Raw genomic sequence first — 23351 nt, forward strand, 5'->3', positions numbered from 1 at the left:
AGAGGGGTTTATATATCTGAAATGTCCAGGGTGGGAGAAAGAACTCTTGTCTGCCCAGGCAGGAAGCAGCCAGGCTTTGAAGTTGAAAAGCCATTCAATGCTAATCAAGGTGGCCAATTGCAACATTCACACTTGCCTCAAGCACACAAAGCATCCTCTTGTCTGTTTGAGGTAGGTGTACCAGTATTAAAAAACCTCTAAAATCATAACAGTAAATAAAGAACAACACTCAAAAACAGGGGAATTCCAGGCAAGAAAAAATCAGGGCCAGCGAATCATCCCCCAACAAAGGATTTCCCCAGGCAGTAAGAAGTTATGTCATGAAACTGCTAGGCTATCAAATTCTAATCAAGGTAGCCAATTGAAACATTCACACCTATCTCAAACAGACAAGAGTTCTTTCTCCCACCCTGGACATTCCACAGATATATAAATCCCACTTGCCTAGTTTCCAACAGACCTCTTAGCCTCTTGGGATGCCTGTCATAGATGTGGGTGAAACGTCAGGAGAGAATGCTTCTGGAACATGGCCAGACAGTCCAGAAAACTCACAGCAACCCAGCTCTGGGAAGCTTCACTGAAGGGAGGGGTGGAAGTGCATCTTGTTTTTATTCAATATTATATTTGAGTATTTGCCATGAGATCACTTTATTCATTATAAACTATGTTTCAGGATAAATCTACCCTATAGAAGTTGTAGTAGTAATTTTATTGACTTGCCCTTAGGCCATATCACAACAAGGCTTGATAAGACTTGATTGCACTCTATGTAGTAAGTTAAAATAAGGCACTTATAACAATAGAGTAAATAAACATAAGATATGATAAAACTGAGTATATAAACTATACAAGTTATAGTTTCACGTGGCCTATTTAGCCTTGTCTGCTAAATAGGGTTGGTGCCTCACAAAACTGCAACTCTCTGATTCCCATAGCATTAAGCCAAGGCAGTTAAAGTGATGTCAAATGGCATTAATTCTACAGTGTAGATGCACCTAAGAAAGAAGATTGTGATCATGAGGAGAAAATGGGTGCAGTTCTTTGTTTCACATGGCAGACCAGGAAAAAAACCCAAATTTACTTTAATAGTGTTTAGGGTTATATTCAAGTATTTATATTTGTACATTTACATGATGACATAAAACAGATTTTTGAAAACTCTGGTTGGCAAAGTGATTTCTGTATGTCCAAAATAGATAACTACGGCATCATGGCTGTGTGAATAGACCAGGCATGGGCAAACTTTGGCCCTCCAGGTGGTTTGAAATTCAATTCCCACAATTCCTAACTGCTGGCAGGCTGTTAGGAATTGTGGTAGTTGAAGTCCAAAGCACCTGGAGGGCCGACGTTTGCCCAAGCTTGGAATAGACCATCACAGACACTTCGGACAGAAGTTTCACATCTCATCTAACCTCACCTTCAGCTAAATGTCTTTTGTAATGAATTCAATTTACATATATTCCAGTCATTTCTTTTTTGGGTTGTGTCAGGAGCGACTTGAGAAACTGCAAGTTGCTTCTGGTGTGAGAGAATTGGCCATCTGCAAGGACGTTGCCCAGGGAACACCCAGGTGTTTTTGATGTTTTAACATCCTTGTGGGAGGCTTCTCTCATGTCCCCACATGGGGAGCTGGAGCTGATAGAGGGAGCTCATCTATGCTCTCCCCAGATTCGAACCTGTGACCTGTTGGTCTTTGGTCCTGCTGGCACAGGGGTTTAACTCAATGTGCCACCAGTGGCTCCCCAATCATTACTGTGATAAGCAGAATAACAGAGTGGTCTGGATCAAGCCTCAGATAATGGTATTCTAGATTAGTAGAATTTGTGCTCTTGTATATTTAAGAAAATCCTTTATCTTGTTGCTTGTATTGGTTTTAGTTGAGTATAGTTGTAGGAGGCTATTTGTATGGGACGAGCCTCTAAATGTGCACCAATATCCTTAGAAGTGAGGTCCATAACGATGCTTGACGTTTGCATCTGGATGCAAATCCACTTGCAGTTCTCAGTCCAGATGAAGAGATCAATATGTCAAAGATGCTTCTTTGTATGGATTTCCTTATCTCAATCAGAGTGTGAAGGTTGAGTAACAATCCTTTAAACATTTAACTGGAAGAAGAAATAATGTAAGCCGAGGCAGACTTTGATCTTTGGAGTAGTCTCATGCTTGTTAACATAATATTTCACCCATTTGCTGATGTTAAACTGATATCATTAATAGGGAAAATGTACAAGTCACATGTTATATAGAGGTTCAGGAAAAAAGGAAATGTGTATTCTGTGTATTAAACAGAGCACGAGTTTATAGAGAGATGTTGATATCTGTACTCTCTAAAGCTACTTTAGATGGAACTTTTTCTATATCAGGCATGGGCAAACTTGGGCCCTTCAAGTATTTTGGACTTCAACTCCCACAATTCCTAACAGCCCCAGGCTCTTTCCTTTTCCCCCTCAGCCGCTTAAGTTGCTGTGGGGGAAAAGGAAAGAGCCTGAGGCTGTTAGGAATTGTGGGAGTTGAAGTCCAAAATATCTGGAGGGTCCAAGTTTGCCCATGCCTGTTCTATATGATATAAGAAATGGCAAGCCGTTTAGTTTATAAATATAGTGTTTCATGTGATTAATGCATGCATGTTGATTTCATAATCTATAGATGCCGTGGGAGGCTGTGATTAATGACATTTTCATGAGATACTCACAATCTTTTACACCATTGGGCTTCAAGTAGTGGGCTATGTTCCAAAACTACTGACAACATTAGTAGCTCATGTGGGCTGTTACTAGCAATACCTGTGCAATTCCCATATTTTGGTTAAACATTAAAAAAATTTTTTATCGTGTCAGGAGCAACTTGAGAAACTTCAAGTCGCTTCTGGTGTGAGAGAATTGGCCATCTGCAAGGACATTGCCCAGGGGATGTCTGGATGTTTTGATGTTTTGACCATCCTTGTGGGAGGCTTCTCTCATGTCCCCTCATGAGGAGCTGGAGCTGACAGAGGGAGGTCATCTTCCCGGATTCAAACTTATAACCTGTCGATCTTCAGTTCCGCCGGCACAGGGGTTTTACCCACTGCTCCTAACCACCTACCAGCTGTTAGAAATTGTGGGAGTTGGAAGTCCAAAACACCTGGAGGGTCAAAGTTTGCCCATGTCTGGGCTAGATGGTTTTACTTGCATTGATAATATTGATGTAGTTACCACATTATAGCGGACCCTTTGTATCCTCTGGGTTAGGTTCCACCCTCATCCCATGGGTATCAAAATCTGTGAATGCTCTAGAACAGGGGTCGTCAAACTTTTTAAACAGTGGGCCAGGTCACAGTCCCTCAAACTGTTGGAGGGCTGGATTATAATTTGAAGAAAGCATGAATGAATACTAATGCACACTGCACATATCTTATTTGTAGTGCAAAAAACACTTAAAAACAATAAAATAATTAAAATGAAGAACAATTTTAACAAATATAAATTTATTCAAAAGTATTTCAATGGGAAGGGTGGGCCTGCTTTTGGCTGATGAAATAGGATTGCTGCTGTTGTTGTTCTTGTTGTGTGCTTTCAAGACATTTCAGACTTAGGTTGACCCTGAGCGAGGGCCAGGTAAATGATCTTGGAGGGCCACATCCAGCTCCTGGGCCTTAGTTTGAGGACCCCTGGTCTATACAGTACTTCTGACAGCCTCAAACATTGCAATGTTTCTGCATAGGGGAGGCGCTCCAACACCTTGTTCATTTTGATTAGACTTTGCTGCAGCTTTTCCAGCTCTGCAACACTCTTTTACAGGCACATTCTTTTACAGGATTGGCGTTGTTGTTGTGTGCTTTCAAGCCGTTTCAGACTTAGGTTGCTCCTGAGTGAGGGCTGGGTAAATGATGTTGGAGGGCTATATCTGGCCCCCGGGCCTTAATTTGAGGACCCCTGCTCTAGAAGCATTATATGCTATGATGAGCCTTGTATAAAATGGTAAAAATAACCTGTACTTTTAGGATTTTTAATGAATATATTCAAGTTGTGGATGGTTAAATCTGTGGTTGCCGAATCCATGGATATGGAGAGCCAACTGTATGGTACAGCCACAACATTTGCTCATAAAATACACAGTGCAGTTTGTACTTTCTTGTGGAATGCATCTAAATTTTTCACTTTTGTGTGTCCTCTGAATTTGTCTCCCCAGTAAGTTTGTGTGCATGTGTATGGAGTGGGGACAGAAGACCTTGCTACATGATTTTTTAAAAAAGGAATAAAAGGCATGGTAAGATTGAGCCCTGTTTTAAGTCCTTTGCTGCTGCCTTGGGTCAAAGATGAGCCCTGTGTCTGAAATCATTCAGGTCTACGAGGTAATATGCCAAAGTTATAACCATTTAGAAAATGTTAAACATTTAAAAAAACAAACCTGCAAGTGAGCTGACCATGGTGCTAGTGCTATCATGCCTGTAAGTGCAAACTGGAGTTCCTAGCACTGTGGAGGAAGAAATAGGTCCTAAAATATTGCCAATGTTACTGCAACAATAAAAGCTACTTAACTGACTTTGGTTTAAGTTCTTTTAAGATACACAATGATTTCTGTCAATAAAGAATATTGATGAAGCCTTATATTATGATGGCATCAATAACGAGAAGTATCTTGCAGGGCAAATTATGTTCAATTAAAAAAACTATTTTAGATCTAAAGAATGAAAGGTTGGGTTAAGAGAGTGATATGATGGCAAATACATGAAGTGGAGCAGCCTGTTCATTCTTTTTGTCAGATATCAACATTGGTATTCTTTTGGTAAATAAATACATAAATAACACTTCTTAGTACTGTAACAGGATCCGCTGGTGGCTACGTGTGTGGCTTGGCAAATTTTGGATCACCGTCCATAGTGTTGTGAATACTTGTCTCATTATTAGAATGTGTGCCTTGATTTTAAAGAATTTGTGCTGGGCTTATGAGTCATCATGTCCAAGAGTACAAAGCAGTCAGGACATTATGAGCCATCCACTATACAATACATTTGGCAGTCAACTTTGAATATAGAACTGATACGAATACTATGTTCACAAAGATCTTTTCATAGATCATTAGGTTACTCCTGCAGCAACTTTGGTAACAAGAAAATATATTATGATAGTTTGCTCAGTGCCAGCTCCATTGGTCTAAGGCAGTGGTTCCCAGCCTTTGGCCCTCCAGGTGTATTGGACTTCAGCTCCCATAATACCGGATAGCTGGTAAACTGCCAGGAATTTCTGGGAACTGAAGTCCAAAACAACTGGAAGGCCAAAGGTTGGGAACCACTGGTCTAAGGCAATGGGGCAAGTGGTGGCTAGTGCTGGCAGAAGTAATTCATTGCTGTGTAGCAGTGGGGTCCATATCCATTTCCCTCCAGTAAAGTTCAAATAGACGTTTGCTTGGGGAACATGCAAAAGAAGGAAGGAACATAATAGTTCTTCTTTCTCTTCTTAGATGGGCAATTAATTTGCTCTAAAGTAAGGCTGTTTTGGTGGTAGCTCAAATCCAATTCTGCAATCCAACATGCAAATAGCTCTAATTGACCTCATGCCTAAAATTTTGCAGGATTTGTTGCCAAGGTCTTTAAAGTCTTGTACATGAAATATATAACATGGAATAAAATAATGAGGTATGGCAATATTTTAGTGCCATAGCTGTATTTGAAGTCATGATGGATGAGTTGATTCAAGCCAACTTTTAATTTTAATTTATTAAAATTGTATAACTTTTAAACACAATCTAGAGCATTTGTATGATTGTATTGTTGGCCATGGAAGGGAAGAAGAAGAAAAATTATCAGTCCTAAAGTATTGTAATTATGAATGTCTTAACTAATGATAAGAAAAACTATCAGTCCTAAAGTACTGTAATTATGAAGACCTTAAATAAAATAAGGAAATAAATAGCAACTCAATGAAATAAGTTTAATTTATCAGTATACAATTTATAACATTCATTTGGTAAGTGGAATTGTGCATTTAGTTACAAATAATATTGCATTATGGATTGTATTGAAATAGACCTTAATTATTGCAGTGGTTTCTGTACAGATCATGATTAAGATATTATGAAAACTTAATACATCATTGGGAGAGTTACAAAAATATTAAATAACATTATGGGCATAGTGTTGCATATCGGAGCATTTCCGTATGTTTGCTCACAGACATCTAGTCATGCATTTTGATGAGTTATTTGTATGAATATAGTCTTGGAAATGAAAGTATAAGGATGATTCCCAGATAGGTAGCTAGATGGATAGATAGCTATACTGGATTACATGATAAGGAAGATATTCTAGTTCATGCCTTGGAAGTCATGTTACCTGATGCTTGACATTTTGAGATGTTTTGGTAACTCAGAAGACTACTCCTGAAGCATGACTTTGTTCCATAGATCTAGAAGGAGATTTTCTTGGCAAATATACTGTATAGAATATTCAGTGAGATCTGTGTGGCCTTAACGCATCAACCATAGCAAGAGCTGGTGGAAATGTAACATTGAATCAATTCTATTTTACAGTAATATGATGTTCTTTGTAATTGTCCCATTTCACAGATATTGTACCCATGGCTTTATAAAAGTCTATTTTCCCACCTAGGGAAAATATAGCTCTGAAAAATGCTCTGAAGCAATTTTCCACTCTCCAGTTTATTATAGGTGAGTTTGTAAAAACAAAAACAAAACAGCCACTCAAAGACTCTTGACCACATGAGATTCCATTTGGTTGGCATCATGTTTAAGTGGGTTGATAGCTCTCTGCCTGTAGTATGTTAGTAAGTCCTCCTTATGTGTTAGTGAACACATGAGCCATAGAGCTCAATGGTGCTTCTTCTTTACTCACAGTATTTAAGTGTGAGTTTAAATGTGAGTTGAGTTGCATATCATCCAACCTAAATAACTTTATTTTACATATTTATTGTCACTTTTCTATCCGATGTCTGTTGCAAACAGTACACTCATATATGGCCATTTAGAAGCAGCCACCCTTGAGTTCAGTGGATCTTACTCCTCAGAAACTGTGTATAACATTTCAGCCATTAAATTCTAAAAATGAAATGGAAATAGACACTTTAAATGCTGGTTACCTAGAAGAGGTAATTGGTAAAAGCAAGCAGCATGAAAGCTGCATATACCAAATGTAGAGTTTCCCAGGCAACTTTAAATCTCCCATCTATTGAGGCAAGTATCCTGATGGGAAAAATAGTATGTAGTGATGTATCCAAAGAATTTTTCATAATCTTTTTGCTGAAAGGAACAGTATTACATTCATACAGAGAAGTACAGATGTCAGATTTCCTCACATGCAAAAGCCTGATATTGTGATACTGTGTAAGGCAGTTTCTTACACCATTTTTTTGGGGTGGGGGAAAGCAACCAAAAGGAATGGTGGTCACATAAATTGTAAGGTTCCCCTGTTAGCAATTCTGAAGCCTGATCCAGTAAAGATTCTGCACAGTTGAGCTGCCATGTTTCCTGCTAGAAGCAAAGAGTAGGATTAAGCTCTGAGCTGCAGTGTTCATTTGATGTTGAATTTTTTTCTGTTTGAACCAAGGAGGTTTTAACAGCAGTTTGATGTGCATAAATCAGTACTGTCCACACAACATTGCATGCCTGCTGGTGTGCAATAACATTGGAAATGATTATTTTAATATATCAACATTTCAATGAACAGACAGATCAGTTTTCAGAAGAATTATTATTCTAATTTGTTTATAAATTTGTCAACTGCGCGTGATGATTTCTGCTAGCAAAACGTCCAAAATGACAAATATTTAAAATTAGATTTGGCAGAACAGTTTGCCTTGAGAATTATTCTTGTGAGGAACTGATTCACAGCAGCACTGCTGTGAGCAGGATTACTGTCCAAATTGGAAAATCCAGCCTTGGAGAGCAGTTTATCCGTTAATAACAATTAGCTCCGTTCTTAGAGGGACACAGCAGCCCAAGGAAGTATCAACTTCAAAATGTCAGGCTGACAGACAAGCTGAGGCCTGTTTGCTCTAGAGATGAAAGCTCCAAGGGGAGGAAGGAAGTCAGAAGGAAAGTCTGGGAAAGATGTTTACTTGGAAATGGAGGATGGGCATTTTCCGGATTTGCATGCTGCTAATGATCAGATATTCTGAAGAGCGACCTCCTGCTCGGACTCGCCTCTCTATTCTTGGACTGCTACCTGTCAGTCACCTTCTGGAGAACAATAACCTAACAGCAGGAGTGCTACCTGCCGTTCGCATAGCTTTGCAACATTTACGTAGGCACTCATGGATACTGAAGAACTATGAACTCCAAGTATCATTTCAGGACACTCAGGTAAATGCGAATGCATTTGTTGACAGTATGTTTTTTCTGAAACCTTTTCGTGAACTAGTATCTAGAGAGTCTGTGGTTTCTCAAACCCTTGCATTTGCTCATTTTTGAGGGCTCAGGACCCTATCCTTTCTCCATACACAAAGGAATTATGCAACAAGTCAAATAAATAGCAGGGCCCCTTGTTTCTTTTCTGTTAATTCCTCTTGTAGATTAGAGCAGTAAGTAAGACTAAGTTGCTTTGAAACATCAATCTTGGGCAAGTTTCAAAGCAGTGGTGTCACAGCTTGCCACACTACTTCTGTATATATAATGGTATCACACTTAATCAGGTCACTGATCTATTTAGCATGCCATTGTTTACTCCAAAGTAGAAACTCCTCAAGGAGTCAGCAGAAGGGTCCCTCAACACTGCTTTCTGAAAGCCTTTTGATTAGAGATGCTAGCAACTAAATCAAAAAGCAAATTTCCATGTGCCTCACTTGTTAGAAGTGTCTAGGAATTCCTTATGTGTGGCAATGAAAGCACTACTCAGTTTTGAGGCAATGAGATTGGTGGGAGCAAAATTCACTGCTTGTTCCAAATATTTGCTCTTGAATATGCTTAATATGACAAATAGGGGGGTAGGAACTGTATTTTTCAAAGCATTAGCTGATGCTATTATTGTCACCATCATTTTTTTTAAAAAAACAGCAATGTAATTAACTCATTATGCCATTTTAGAAGTGTGTTCTGACACATAAGTATGGGGGACTGTTGATTCCCCACTCTTTTCCCAAAATGGCATCCTAGATGGGGAAGATGGTGTTATTGTGTCATAAGCTCGTGTGTTAAGATTGCTGTTGTATGCGTATCTACTTGAGATTAAGCCCCAGGAAGCTTAGTGGGACTTAACCTCCAAGACAACATGCCTAGATTTTTGTCCAGGGCAGAACTCATTGTGAAGCATCCTAGAACATATTTTTTGAGAAAGAAGTTAATTTTGTTTTGCCATTTCTAAAGCTCAAATTGGATTACATTTCCAGCATAATGACAAAAAATATAATTCCTTTCCAATGGTTACTTTGTTTGTATTGTGACAGGATATGACTAGGGTCTTACTTCTCTAGCATATGTTTTGTAGTATGGGTCAGAGGATGCATTCTAGTCATTTTTGAACAACGAAAGCACAAAGTTACTTTTATGCTTGTGGTAGGTGATTTTGAAACTAACTGTAGTGAATTGCTTTTTAAAAAGTAGAGTCTAAAGTCTAACATAAGTATGGTGGTGTTCTTGGGGAGCACACAAAAGTTTCCAGCATAGGAACACGGAATAACGGATGATGAGATTGGATTTTGATTCTACTGATGAGACACTAATGATTTGTTATATTGATGCTTAATTGTTTATTATGCTACTGTTTTAACTGTCCCTTAATTGTTTTTATGATGTTTAGCATTGAATTTTTGCGGTTGTTAACTGCTTTGAGTCGCCTAAGGGCTGAGAAAAGCGGTATATAAATGAAGTAAATAAATAAATAAATAAATAAATAAATCCTTAGCACATCCAATAAAAGAATTTCAGGTTAGAGGACCAGGACAGGATGTTACCTGGAATGCTTGCTATAGTCAGGTAACATGGGACTAGTGCATGACAGACTTGGGCTTGTAGAAAACAAAACTAAAGTTGAGTTGTGAAGGTAGCTATAGAGTACATCACAATTCCTAATTGAAAAATTTGCTTCCTCTCCCCACTTACCTCTGGGCAAACGATGCTCATAAGGAAAGGGGGAGCAGTTTAAAAGAAGGAGATTTTGGTATTCCGAAGTAAACATGATGGAAGTTACAGTCAAGCTGTTGCTCTCCTGAAATTATATGATTGTTCTTCTAGGATGACTGGAGGATATTGGGTTTGGTCACTAGCCAGATTATGGGTTTGGTAGTAGAATAGTAGTACTAGTAGAAAAAGAAGACTATATCAAAATATAAATACAAAATAGCCACTTGCTTTGGGGTTGCTGTGTGGTTTTTGTTTTTGTTTTGCACTGTGAAGTGTCCTGGAAAGCATTATAGAAAGCATGTCCAGTTCATGTAGCATTGCTAGACTTGATGGGCCTCCCTATGTCCTTGGGTGAACTAAGAGTTCTCCTTCATTCAAATCCCCAGACTCTTTGCTGGAAAGATAAATGGCATTCAGTGAAGTTAGTTTGCTACTGCTGACCGTCTAAACTGAGGAACACTTTATCGGCTCCCCAAAATGAAAAACTTGCATTTAGAAAAATCCCCACAAATCCTCTGCAGCATTCTCTATTCTGTGATAACTGCTCAAGGGATCTTTTCCTTGGCAGGAAAGGTTCCCAGCAGATGGACGATTCAAAATCCACTTCTTTACAATAAGCACAGTCTATTCTTTGCTTATATGTCGACTGGCCTTCTCTTCTAAGCTTGTGTGTCAGCTGTCACAGGTACTTGTCACTTAAGAGCTTTAGACTGACATTTCTCAGTCTCCCTGGATTTGCCTTCTGAACGAGGGACATGGGCACGATAGAATTAGCTGAATTTTCTCTTTGTTTTTATTCTTAGGAATATCCTCTCAGATTTTCTTGATAGGAAGAATTGTTTCTCCTTTGCATTGTAAAATTTGAATGGAGAACTCACACAGTAACCAAACATGATTAGCAACAACTGTCAAAGTTTTACAATGGTATATAATAATGTTGTATTCATTCAACTTGGAGATTAGCATATCTTTGGAAACGGTTTACCTAGATTTGATTTAAGGTTAATGAACAATTGTCAACCTTGTTCATCATCAGAGTCTTTATTGGATTATAAAGCATAATAATAAATCTCTTGTGTTTTCTCTAGTCTTCTCTTTCTGAACACTGGGCAGCAGGAAGCTGCAGCTTAATTTATGCTTATATTAAATGTGAAAAATTATGTTAGTTAATCTTCATTTTTAGAATGTAGGCATGTTTATTGTATTCTGTGTGCCAAGGTGCTGACATGAGGTTCATGGAAACCTTTTAGCTTAACAAGCTATTCCTAAATTGGCTATTCCTATAAAGAAAAGAATGAACAAAGAACAAAGAATAAACTCTTCCAATTTGTTGAGAGAACATGTTGTGCTCCATGATTATTGCTATTTGAAACTATAGAAACAGTAAGAAAGATACTGTTAGGACATAACTGCTGGAGTAAAACATCACTTGCCCTACAAAGAGTTCATAAACTTTTTTTATTTTAGAGGTGTTACTTTAAACGTGTCCTAGTCAAAAGCAATGAAAAAGAAACACAAACCCTATGAGATTTATTTTTCTTTGTAGTGAAAAAGTCAGACCTCATGTATTTTCCAGGGTGGCTGCATCTATTGGTGCCGCATTAATGGCCTTGTTCACAGTATATTTGATTTAATTCAGGACAGCTGGCTATTTCACAGTTTTAAACTGAAACACGTATGTCTAGGAAACATGAGAATGTGATCAAGAGGCTAAAAGCATCAATGACACGCAAGCTAGATGAGGCTGAAACAGTTTGTTTTTCCCTGAACATACTGGGAAGGGCACAAGTCTGCCCTATTCTTTCCCCCTGCTGAATGAATTGAGTGCAAACTTTTTTTCATTTTGAGCTCAGTTTGCAGCAATTAAATTAAGGTTATGGTAAAGGGGTTAAAGTGGTAGTAGAGAGAAAAACCGATGTATTTTAGAAACAGCTGATACAGTGGAATAGCAGAGGATTACTTTAGAAAAGCATGACCTTTTAGAAAATGGCATTTATAGCATTTTAGGGAAGAGCCAAAAACCTGTTTTAGTAGAGGCTTTTCAAGTGGTGTACAACCAAATGTAATTATGCAACGCAATTGGCGTCAGTTGTTAGACTGAATAACTTGTTGTCTCTGAACTGTTAGGAAACAGAGAATATGCCAATCCATAAAAATAGCAGTTCTTCAGAAGTGTTTTTCAGTGTACAAAAATATATCTACTCTCCCATAAAACAGCTTGCTTTATCTTATGCATTCATGGGACAAATTAAGTAGACTTCGGTAAAAATGACATATTTGGTTTACTCACAATCTTCATGTGTTCGGCATACACAGGTACATAACTTATCAGTCAGTTACAGATATGTTTGAGATTGTTTCTATGTGCCATCCTGTCACAACGTCTCCCTTAGAATAAACAGTAGGCAAGTGTTTAAAAGTCTGCAATCTGAGCATTCCCAAAGTCTAAAAGAAGTCTGATAGAGTCTGTGCAGGTTCCAGAGTGGATCACATGGTCTGCAGTCCCTCCCACAACTTCTCAGGAAAAAACATAGAGCAAGGAAAGAAAGCTGCATATCAGAACATATGTACAATAGGTAAGCAACAGGATTATAGATAAACAAATTACTAGAGGAGGTTTGAAGAAGGTTGTAATTTCAAAAATATTAATTGATGTTTTCGTCCACAAACTTCCCACCAGCCCTATCCAGCATGGCCAATGGTAAGGAATTTGTGGAAACCAAAGATCAAAATTTTATAGAGGACCAGAAGTTCCCTTCCTGTCATCTAGCAATGTAAATGTTGCAAGGGAGTCCTGCTTATCAAAACATCCGTAACATTGTTTAGTAAGTGTTTATATAGAAATGATCAATTTTACTTAAGGGCAATACATCCAGCTCCAGTTAATGCTTTAGAGTAAATATAGTAAATAGACATAGGATCAAATGATATCCTGCCATCTTCAACATGTACAATCTCGAAGCAAGGATTTTAGTAGCAAACAATTCTAAGTAAATCCAGTTAGGATTAAGTTGCAAACAGAAAGTGTACGTGCTTTGTCAGTTTACAAGAGTGACCTGTATGCACAAAAATACATCCTCAAGGATAAAATCTTTTGAAAAAAGGAGGAAGCTCAGCCATAGCTTTATGTATTTTGAATGTTAGTATATATATTACCAGGACTGTTAATCCATAAACACAAAAATATTCTTATCAAATAGTTTGAGTGAGTGTAGCACACTGTCTAGTTTTCAGTACCATTTCCTCTCCTTCTACATTTAGCACTAAGAAAATAGAAAAGTTTTCCTTGAGCACTTGAATGTACTGGTAGCACCCAGCCTACTCACCTAATGAGTCATTTCAAGAAATAGCTATTTTTATTTGGGTGCTCACAATCTAAAGAAAAACAAAACTTATTATTGGGAAAGCCTAAGGCTAGTTCAAAACATAGAAGTGTATATCTGTCATTGTGGTCATTGATCACAATATATTTTACATCATATAAAAGTTGTCATAATATTTGGTATATTAAAAGGTTTCAAAACATGTTTTTTATTTCATTGGCTCAGTGCCTGGCATAAATTATTACATTGAAAGGTAGCCAAAATATTTTGAAATAGCTGCAAACAATGGGAAGGTTGACATTGAGCAATTATTATTTATGTTGCTGTATATTCACATGTATGCATTGCAATCGAAGCTTTGTCCCTATATACATGCATATGATCTTGTCTTCTGAATTTTATCGACTATGAAAGCTTCAGATGATTAGTTTATCAACAGGACACTAAGAGCTTGCCTACATGAACTAAAAAAATGTACTCATCTCATTAGGGCTCTGATTCTGACAGAAGGTGTCCGTTAGTTTGCAGTTTGTTGCTTTGGGCTTTAATCCATTTTTAAAAACCCATTGCTTTTTACCCCAAGATTTTTCAGAAAATTTGGGCGATTAGGTGTGTAGCTCCAGGTGGCATTCCTACAATATGACCCTTTCCACACAGCTGTATAAAATCCACATTGAACTGGATTATCTGGCAGTGTGGACTCAGGGTCCTTCTATACAACCATATAACCCAGAATGTCAAGGCAGAATAACCCACAGTATCTGCTTTGAACTGAAATATCTGAGTCCACCCTGCCATATATAGTCAGCTTGGCAATCTGCTGGTCCAATAATGCCCTTATGTTCTAGGCTAGGGCAATTTCCTGGAGGTGCTGCAGCCAGAATCCCAAGCTTAGCCAGACATACCAAAGCTCCAGTAGTAGTTGTTAGGCCAGAAACTTCCCTTTGCAACATATCCATTCTCTGAAATAACTTTTTTGATGTCTGCTCTACTAGAAAGCATGAGGTCATGCAAAGAAAGGTTGGTGTTCTCTGGTGCTGCTGCGTCAAAACTGCCCAACCTTTCGTTAAGAGTACTTACTTATTTAGGCGATCCCTCGTAGTCTGAGGATGATGGTCCTCCAAGTGTAGTATCATGGCAGTGGGTCCGTAGGTGACTGTGGAGCCTTATTCTTGATCTGCATCTTCTCCCACAGTCAAGGCATTGGTTTCTAGGTGGAAGGCAGTCCCGGTCAGGGTTGGCTTGATGTGCCTTCCTCTTTGCACGTTTCTCTCTTTTGCCCTCCATTCGTGCCTCTTCAAATTCTGCAGCACTGCTGGTCACAGCTGACCTCCAACTGCAGCGCTCAAGGGCCAGGGCTTCCCAGTTCTCAGTGTCTATGCCAGAGTTTTTAAGGTTGGTTTTGAACCCGTCTTTAAATCTCTTTTCCTGTCCTCCAACTTTCTGTTTTCCTCACCTCACTACCTCTGAGGATGCTTGCCACAGATGCAGGTGAAACGTCAGGAAAGAATGCCTCTAGAACATTGCCATATAGCCCGAAAAAACCTACAACAACCAATTCCATTTTCCATTCTTGAGTTCGGAATAGAGCAACTGCTTTGAGAGACAGTGCTTGGGCATCCGGGCAACATGGCCAGTCTAGCGGAGTTGATGGCAGAGGACCATCACTTCAATGCTGGTGGACTTTGCTTCTTCCAGCATGCTGACATTTGTCCACTTGTCTTCCCAAGAGATTTGCAGGATTTTTTGGAGGCAACGCTGATGGGATCGTTCCAGGAGTTGCATGTGGTGTCTGTAGACTGTCCACGTCTTGCAGGCGTATAGCAGGGTTGGGAGGACAATAGCTTTATAAACAAGCACCTTGGTATCCCTACTGATGTCCCGGTCCTCAAACACTCTCTGCTTCATTCAGAAAAATGCTGCACTTGCAGAGCTCAGGCGGTGTTGAATTTCAGTGTCAATGTTGATTTTTGTGGAGAGGGGGCTGCCAAGGTAAAAATCGGGTGCCCTAACAAATTTGTGAACATCCTGTGGCTCCTCCATGATGACATGATGGCAAGAGTCTTGGACAGCAATGGCTCCCAAAGTGATCCATTTAAGGTGGAATCAGGGGTCAAACAGGGATGTGTTATTGCCCCAACCTTATTTTCCATCTTCATCACTATGATACTTCATTTTCTTGATGGGAAGCTTCCCACCAGAGTGGAAATCATCTATCAGACAGATAGCAAGCTATTTAACCTCAGCAAACTGAAAGCCAAAACCAAGGTTACAACTACATCTGTTCTAGAACTCCAGTATGCTGATGACAATGTCATCTGTGCGCATTCAGAAGAAGACCTACAAGCCACTCTAAACACCTTTGCAGAAGCATACGGGAAGCTCGGCCTGTCATTAAACATCGAGAAAACCAAAGTGCTCTTCTAGCAGTCACCAGCCAATTCATGTCTTTAAGAGTGTTTATAATGTCTTTATATGAGGCACATTGCACTGCCACATATCCCAGTTCAAAGAAGATAATGTGGATTTTTTTCAGCTGTGTGGAAAGGGTTTAGATAATCCAAATTCAAAGCAGATATTGGGGTTATTCTCCCTTGATATTCTGGATTATATGGTTGTGTGGAAGGGCCCTATGTCATTGGAGGGACTTACTAATGGGCAGAACTGGTTGTTAGAAAGTAATCATTCCAACGAAATGGTTGTTTCTGGAGTTGAATTCTATTTTTTTTAAAAAGTGTTCTTGTGTGAACACTCCCATATCAGCAGGGTCGTAGCCAGAAAAAAAATTCGGGGAAGGTTGAAAATTTCGGGGGGGGGGGAGTTTTGAAATTTGGGGGGGGGGTTGAAAATTTGGGGGGGTTGAAATCTGCCTCTTAGCTCACGCTGAAGCAAAGAGCACAGCAGGGGCAGAGCAGCCTTCAATAGCCTGCAGCTCCGCCCCTGTCAACCACCCCCTCCAAGTCTGGTCTCCTTCATGAGGGCCTTCAAATCTAACCCCCCCCCCCCAACGTGGTTGCTTCGCTACATCAGCTATTGCTGCAAGTAATGACAGTGTGAATAAATTGTCGATATTTACTTGAGATAGTGCTTGCAGTTCTGGAAGGACTCTTAATTTTTTGTGTCTCATAGACTTAGCATGGGGATTTGGTTAACCAGTTAAAATTCATGAGTAAACCAGGTTTATTTTTTTAACCTGAAAAATTTCAGGTGGGGGGGGGGGTTGAACCCCTACCCCCCCCCCCCCCGCTACAGGCCTGCATATCAGTATATCAGTGTTATTTTATATCTGCTAAAAAGAAAATACATTTATTTGCATGCATGCATGGGCAATGCGTGTGTGTATGGTTGCATGGATGAAAATAATGTGAAGGATTGGACATGGGGCCACCTCCTACCAGTGAGATGCGTTTGGCAGGGGGAAATGTATGTCTGACTATGGAAGTTCTACCATGATATCTGTTATGTACTAACTGGTCACCGAATGGCAAATGCAAACTGGGAAAATGCATTGACAAACAAGCCCTAAGTTGTGCAGCCAGGGAAAACTGGGTGTAAATCTCTTGAAAGGATAAGAGTTCTCCAGATTGGAGGACACAACTACAATTTCTTAAAATGCAAACCTTTTTCTTCAGAATTATATCAATTCTTGCTGTAAGGTCCAGTTACTGTTCTACAATTCGAGAGGGAAGCATTTCTCTAGATGAGGCGTGAGCCCTGATGTCAACACAGGCTCCATGATTCTTGTATATGCTACTATTCCTTTGCTCACCTTGACTGTTGTGTGCTCTGCTAATTGGATATTCCACAATCTGCTTTTCTCTTTATTTGTTTTTATGCTATTCTTAACTTTGATGTTTTATGACCAATTCTCTACCAGTAGAATACTTTGAAGACAATATATTATTGTGTCCTTGTTTTGTCATTTCCTCCTTTATCTACCCACATAATTCATAGACTACACTATAACAAAAAGAGAGAAAATGAAACCAGCCATTGAGCAGTGTCACATTATTCTATGTTATTGCAATATAAGCAGATTATTTCAAGGGAGTGCAAGAAACGGGAGCTATTGATCTATTAATAAATTGACTGAGCCCCATGAAATAAGCCCAAAAAATCCCACATCTTCTCTTAGTAGACAGCTCTGCTGTTACTAGAATTAGCTTCTATAGTGAAACAATTGATCTGTCTGTAAAATCCAAGTGATGGTACAGCAGAGGGTGAATTGCAAGAGGTGGATTAACATAGGTGATTCAGAACCGTGAAGAAGATGTATATCCTGTGTAGCTGAATGTTCAAAATATGGATGCTTAGATACAGCAGACAGGTTGTCAGAGAATTAAAGATTTGTGAAGAGACAAAGCTTGCATGCTTGCTGATCATTGCCACTATTTCAGAAACTTCATGGTGTTGGGTATTTCATTTGCTACACAATGAAAGAAGAGAATGTAAAACCCTTCCTTATTTGACCTCCATAGGTACACAAAGTCAAAGCTTTGGCCATTATAAATAAGCTCTGATGTCACCAAAATTATACCACAATACATTTACTACTATATTTACTTGAATGTAACACTCACTGTTTTTGGCTAAATTACCTTGCCAAAATCAGGGTTCGCATTAGATTCACATAATAATCTTAGTGCTGAGCTAAAGCAATAGGGGAAGCAGCTTCATGAGCACCTGGAGCTTCTATTTGAGGGATATTATCTGTAATTTAATTGCCATAACTCAATGCTATATATCCCTGGGATTTGCAGTTTGATGAAGCATGCACACGCTTTGACAGAGAAAGCTCAAGGCCTTGTAAAATGACAGCCCCCATGATCCCATAGCATTGAACCAAGGCAGTTAAAGTGGATTCATTCAGCAGCATAGATGCACCCCAAGGTTTATTTTCCATTGTTGGAAGCTTTGAAGTTGTAACACAATTGTTTTTAAAGAAGAAATTCTAAGCAGACAGCAGCTGTAATGGACATATTACAAGATGCACATTACATTTGCCAGCAACTACTTTTTTTGGTTTCAGGGTTTTAAAAGTTGAGGTGTGCATTAGACTGAAGTAAATACTGGTATTTTTAAGGTGCTGCAGGACTCTATATTGTATCCAATATATGAAAGATTTAGATTTTTCCATACATAATGGGAAGATGGAAGGAAAAAGTGTTGCAACACACATCTTAAATTCCATTTTAGAATGCGGCCATAGATATCCACAGACTCAATACAGCAACTCACAAGCTCTACTTAATGCCTCTATAGTCATTTATATATATTACTCATATGTTGAATGTTCAGACACAAAGCCCTTATGATGTTCTAAGTATGTTTTAAAAGGCACATTTCATTTTTAACATCCTCGACCCATCTTTGATAATCAATTTGTTAGACCCTTTTGGGATAATGCACACCTTTGTACTTCAAGAGATCTGATCTCTTAGCAATAGAGACCCAACAAGCTGTTCAGTTCAGCTTGAGTTCATGTGAGTTAAACATATCCATTACTAAGCCTATTTAGTGTGCCTAGAATAGATGTGTGCCCTGCAATGCGTGAACACAAGGGGATGTGGGGAGGAAGAGAAAAAAGTACAGCCTGCCAATCACACTGATATCCATGTTACTCACTGCTTTCCTAGATTCTCTGTCACATACAAGAAATGTCTAGATGGCATTGTGACCAGCGACATTAATACCCAACTCAACACGCTGTCCAAAAACCACTTTCCTGTTTCACTTACTTGAAAACACTCAGTCCCTTACCTCACACAACAGAGCTGTGATGTGAGGCCACAGGACAAGGACAGGCATTGGTTCAGCAGGCCAAGAGGAGATAGGCATCAGGTATGAATAATACTCCTCACATATGTCTCCCTCATTTGCAAATAGCATTTCAGTTGCTAAATTCCTCCAACCCTGCTCTTGGGAGAAGGTATCTTAGGTTTTTAAACTTAAGAATTTGAAGTTTTTACTGAACCTTTTTGTATCAAGTGTAGTTGCTGGGTCTATGCTGGTAAAAGCTGCACATCATAAAATGGAGGTGGGATGCCTATTAAATATGCTGTGGAAATTTTAATAGGCAGCCCACTCTATTTTAACTAGGCAATTTAGGATCTCTTCTCTTGGTTTATTTATTTTTTGTCTACACATTTATATCCTGCCTTGCTTGCATAGAGTTCAGAGTGATACAGATGTTATCCTTTTATGGATTTTATGCCAATTAAAGATCTATGTGTAAGTTTAGACCAACAAATAGTGACTAGTTCAAAGTTCCACCAAAATATTTACAACTAGAGAGAAAGTTGTATTACACAAATATGGTACAGCAAGATTGCAGCAGTATAATAATGTCTGTGGCCACTCCTTATCACACAGTATTATGACTCATCCATTACTGAACATGCATTCCAACTATTATTGTGGTTAACCTTTTCTTTAATGGGGAAAAAACTGTGAGTAGTGCCCAATATTTCTGTTTTTCTACTACTACTACCCTAGGTGAGATAAGCCCCTCCCACTGCAGTTCTGATATTAGAATATCTACATGCTAGCAGGTATAGGTTTCCTCCTCTCCCCTTCCCTTTTCCCAAGCAGCAACAGGTCAGTCACCTTCCAGTAGATAGACATGAGAACCCTCATAACCAAATTGGGTGTATATTGCTATTGCTGAAAGGATATGAAAGAAAGAAATGCAATATCAGTATGTTTCCATTTGTGTTGGCAGCTTTACACTTACTGGCTGGCTGGAGTACATTGACCCCTTTACTGGGGTTGATCTGGAGTGGAGAATGCTGGATCGGATCTGGGATGGTTTAGATTACCATCCTCCCAGACACTGAGTCCTGACTGTCCAGTGATTCTGGCTTTGGATTGGTACCACTGGATGGCTGCTGTTACTGTCCTTCCTTGCCATTGTGGCACTCAGTGGGTGAACTATGGCTCGTGACAATAGCTTACCATCTGGAATGATGTTGCCTGGGGCACCAGAATGAGGGGAGGGGGAAGAGGAGAAATCACTCCTCTTTTTGCCCCACCCTTCTCTGATCCCCCTGTCACTCCACACAGCGTCACTCCAGGTAATGAGTGACAGACACTAGTCATGTCCTGCTGGCAGGCCACTGCAATAATGAGAGGGAGGGGGTGGTGAGTGCCATCGCATGTCGCCAGGCCACTCATGCCCAGAGAATATGGGTTGGCTATGTACACAGTCTCTCTTGGAACTGGCCCAATTGCTTACATAGGTCCAAACTTCCAGTTTGCTCTAGATTTTTGGGGAGAATTCAGAGCAACCTGCAATTGTTTATTAACATGATTCAAAGCTGCACTGAAGTAGCCATGGCCCGTGTGAACACAAATAAGCTCAATGCATTGTTTAGCTGCCAAGGAACTGATTTACCCAACCTTCAGAAAACATGGTTAGTGTAGACATGCCCTATACTACTGCTGCACTAAGAGTGCCTGGTGTGATAAAGTCTCCTCAATTCAAATTCAACACTCTGTCCTTTATTTGTGATTTTCACATTTGCAGTCTGCGAATGAATAAAACAAATTAGACATAACTGCAGTCTGAGGATCATTTGGTATATTCAGGTTTGCTGGCTCTTCTGTAGAATAATACTTTTCACTAATTAATTGTTTCAAATCCCCCCTCCCCCATGATCTCAGAAATATTTGTGCTATATTACTTTATATATACAGGACAAACATGGGGGCACTTGCTTGAAAGAAAGGTGGGATATTCTTTAGAAGTTAATAGGATAGACAGATTACTCTTAACAACAACTGGATTCTTTGATTTCTAAATAAAAATTGTTTTCCACTTAATTTGTAGCATGCATCTGTACAGCAGCAATAGTTTAATATAGCAACAGATCAAACATTAGCATTTAGAGTGTTTTCTTCTATCCCAAACATGCTCCAAAAACATTAATAAGCTAATGTTAACATTTTCTTGCTGTGAGGTAAATAGGTGCTATGACTAATTTTTCAGATTAAAACCCAAAAATTTTTCACACAGAGAAGTTAAATGTTTTGCTCTTTGAGAAAGTGTATGCTAAATCTTCCACCCACAGTCTTGACCCGAACGCTTTGAAGTAGATGGTGAAATTCCATGGAGTTCAGTGGGGTGGAATCAGTGTTAGTTTTTATTCTCTCAAAAGCACAATCTTAAAATAGGAAGAAAGCTAACCATTACCTACAGAGAAGGTCCATGTCAGAAATTGCTTTTCAGGCCTGCCACTGTCTTGGAATGCACGCCCATTTGAGATTGTTAAAAGTGCTTCTCTCCCGAGGAGCTGAAATGACCTATTAAAGCCTCATGGTAGCACCCGTAAAGGAAAGTTGGTTATTGTGGGATTTGCCGTACTTGAGCTGCAAGTATGCTTCTGCCTCTGAACTCTGTTGTTTTGTATATTCCTCTTTGCTCTGTTCCCCCAGTCATTCTCAAACCTAGAGGTTGTTGTGACCATGAAGATTTTAGGAGCCGAAGTTCAACAACACATGACTTTGAGATCACAGATTACATCCTTCTCCAATTGCGCATATATGCCTACATATTTCTTACATATTCCTGCTCATTGCCCACATATCCCTGCTCACAGTCCTACCCAAATCAGTTTTCTTCACACTGATTATGTTCTTTTATTCGCCTGCTATATCAATGTATGGGTACTTTACCCAAATAGCCCACATACTATTATAGAATCAGGTCATGACATTGTTACACATAATGCAGATGTGTGTCTGTGTCTTCAAGCTACCTGTCAGCTTTCATGGGGTTTCCTTGAGCAAGGCATAACCAGAGATGGTTTTGAAGTTACGATTTTTTAAATATGGCTTATAGAACTTAATGTTAGAGCAGGGGTTCTCAAACTTTTAAAGGAAAATTTTATCATGGAGCCGCAAGAAACTTTTGGACACAGGGGCTGCATTGCATTTTAAAATTTGACAAGATGGGCCGGGCAAATGGCAGATGGATGAACAATGTTTGTGTGAACTAATTGAAAGAAATAAGAACAAATTCCTGTGCACACTGCATGTATTTGGTTTGTTGTGCAAAAGAAAAAAAAAAGAACAATACACTATTTAAAATGAAGAACAATTTTAACCAACATAAACTTAACAGTATTTCAGTGGAAGACACCAGGGGCCATCCAGTCCAACCTCCTTCTGTCTTGCAGGAAAATCAGTCAAAGCACCCCCAACAGATGACTATCAAGCCTTTGCAAGATCAACAACAACAATAATAGCAGCAATCCAGAGGCCACCCAGTCCAACTTGTTTTTGCCTTGCAGGAAAATCGCAGTCAAAGTAGTGCCTGGAAGCATCATGTGCCATGCTGCTGGCAGCACGAGGGAGTCCTCATAGCCTGTGCTGCTGATGGTGCAAGGGAGGTCTGATAGGCCACACTGCTGGTGGCACAAGGGAGGCCTTGTGTTTCCTAGGCAGGGGAGAGCAGGGTGTGTGGAGTCCCTGACTGTTCTTCACAGAGCCCTAAGGGGTCCACGGAGCACAGTTTGAGAACTGCTGCTTTAGAGCATTTAGACCTAGTTTCTTTGCTTTAACATTGTGAAATCCTGCAGGGAAGATGAGCTCTCTGAACCCGGAGGAAAAAAAAGGGCTGAAAAAATGTACTGGAAACATGTGTTCAGAGAAAATAACCTCTTTCTTTTTTTCAAAAGCTATTGCATGGATATTCTTTTGGTGGAAAAGAATTAAATGCCTCCCTGAAGGCATAAAAGGATAGAGGACCTTTTTACTGCTGTTTTTCTGAATCATTTGTTAGACTGACTAAATGGCTAGAAGTGAAAAGAACTTTGTTTTGTTGCCTGGATTTCTTCAGTCCATTAACAGATGTTTGAGCTTCTTTGTAGATATCCCTCTGATACATTTCAATGCTGGAATGTCCAGAGGTTTGCTTCTCAATCCAGTAAGTAAAAAAATGTGGACAAGTTTCCTATTACCTCATAGTTGTCTCCATAA

General features: G+C 39.4%; 1 protein-coding gene across 2 annotated transcripts in view; it reads left to right on the plus strand.

The window, feature by feature from the left end:
* GABBR2 (gamma-aminobutyric acid type B receptor subunit 2) overlaps positions 1 to 23351 on the plus strand; it is a 418186-nt gene that overhangs the window by 6549 nt on the left and 388286 nt on the right. The window contains exon 1 of one of the 2 annotated variants that reach the window (XM_060774638.2): positions 7915 to 8295. The exons of the other annotated variant lie outside the window; for it this stretch is intronic. Within the exon in view, the coding sequence (XP_060630621.2) occupies positions 8044 to 8295 (252 nt within the window). The 5' untranslated portion in view covers positions 7915 to 8043. Of the gene's footprint in view, positions 1 to 7914; positions 8296 to 23351 lie in introns of those variants that run through there. 2 annotated transcript variants of the gene reach the window in all.

This window comes from Anolis sagrei, chromosome 4 (genome assembly GCF_037176765.1).
Source record: "Anolis sagrei isolate rAnoSag1 chromosome 4, rAnoSag1.mat, whole genome shotgun sequence".
NCBI lineage: Eukaryota > Metazoa > Chordata > Lepidosauria > Squamata > Dactyloidae > Anolis > Anolis sagrei.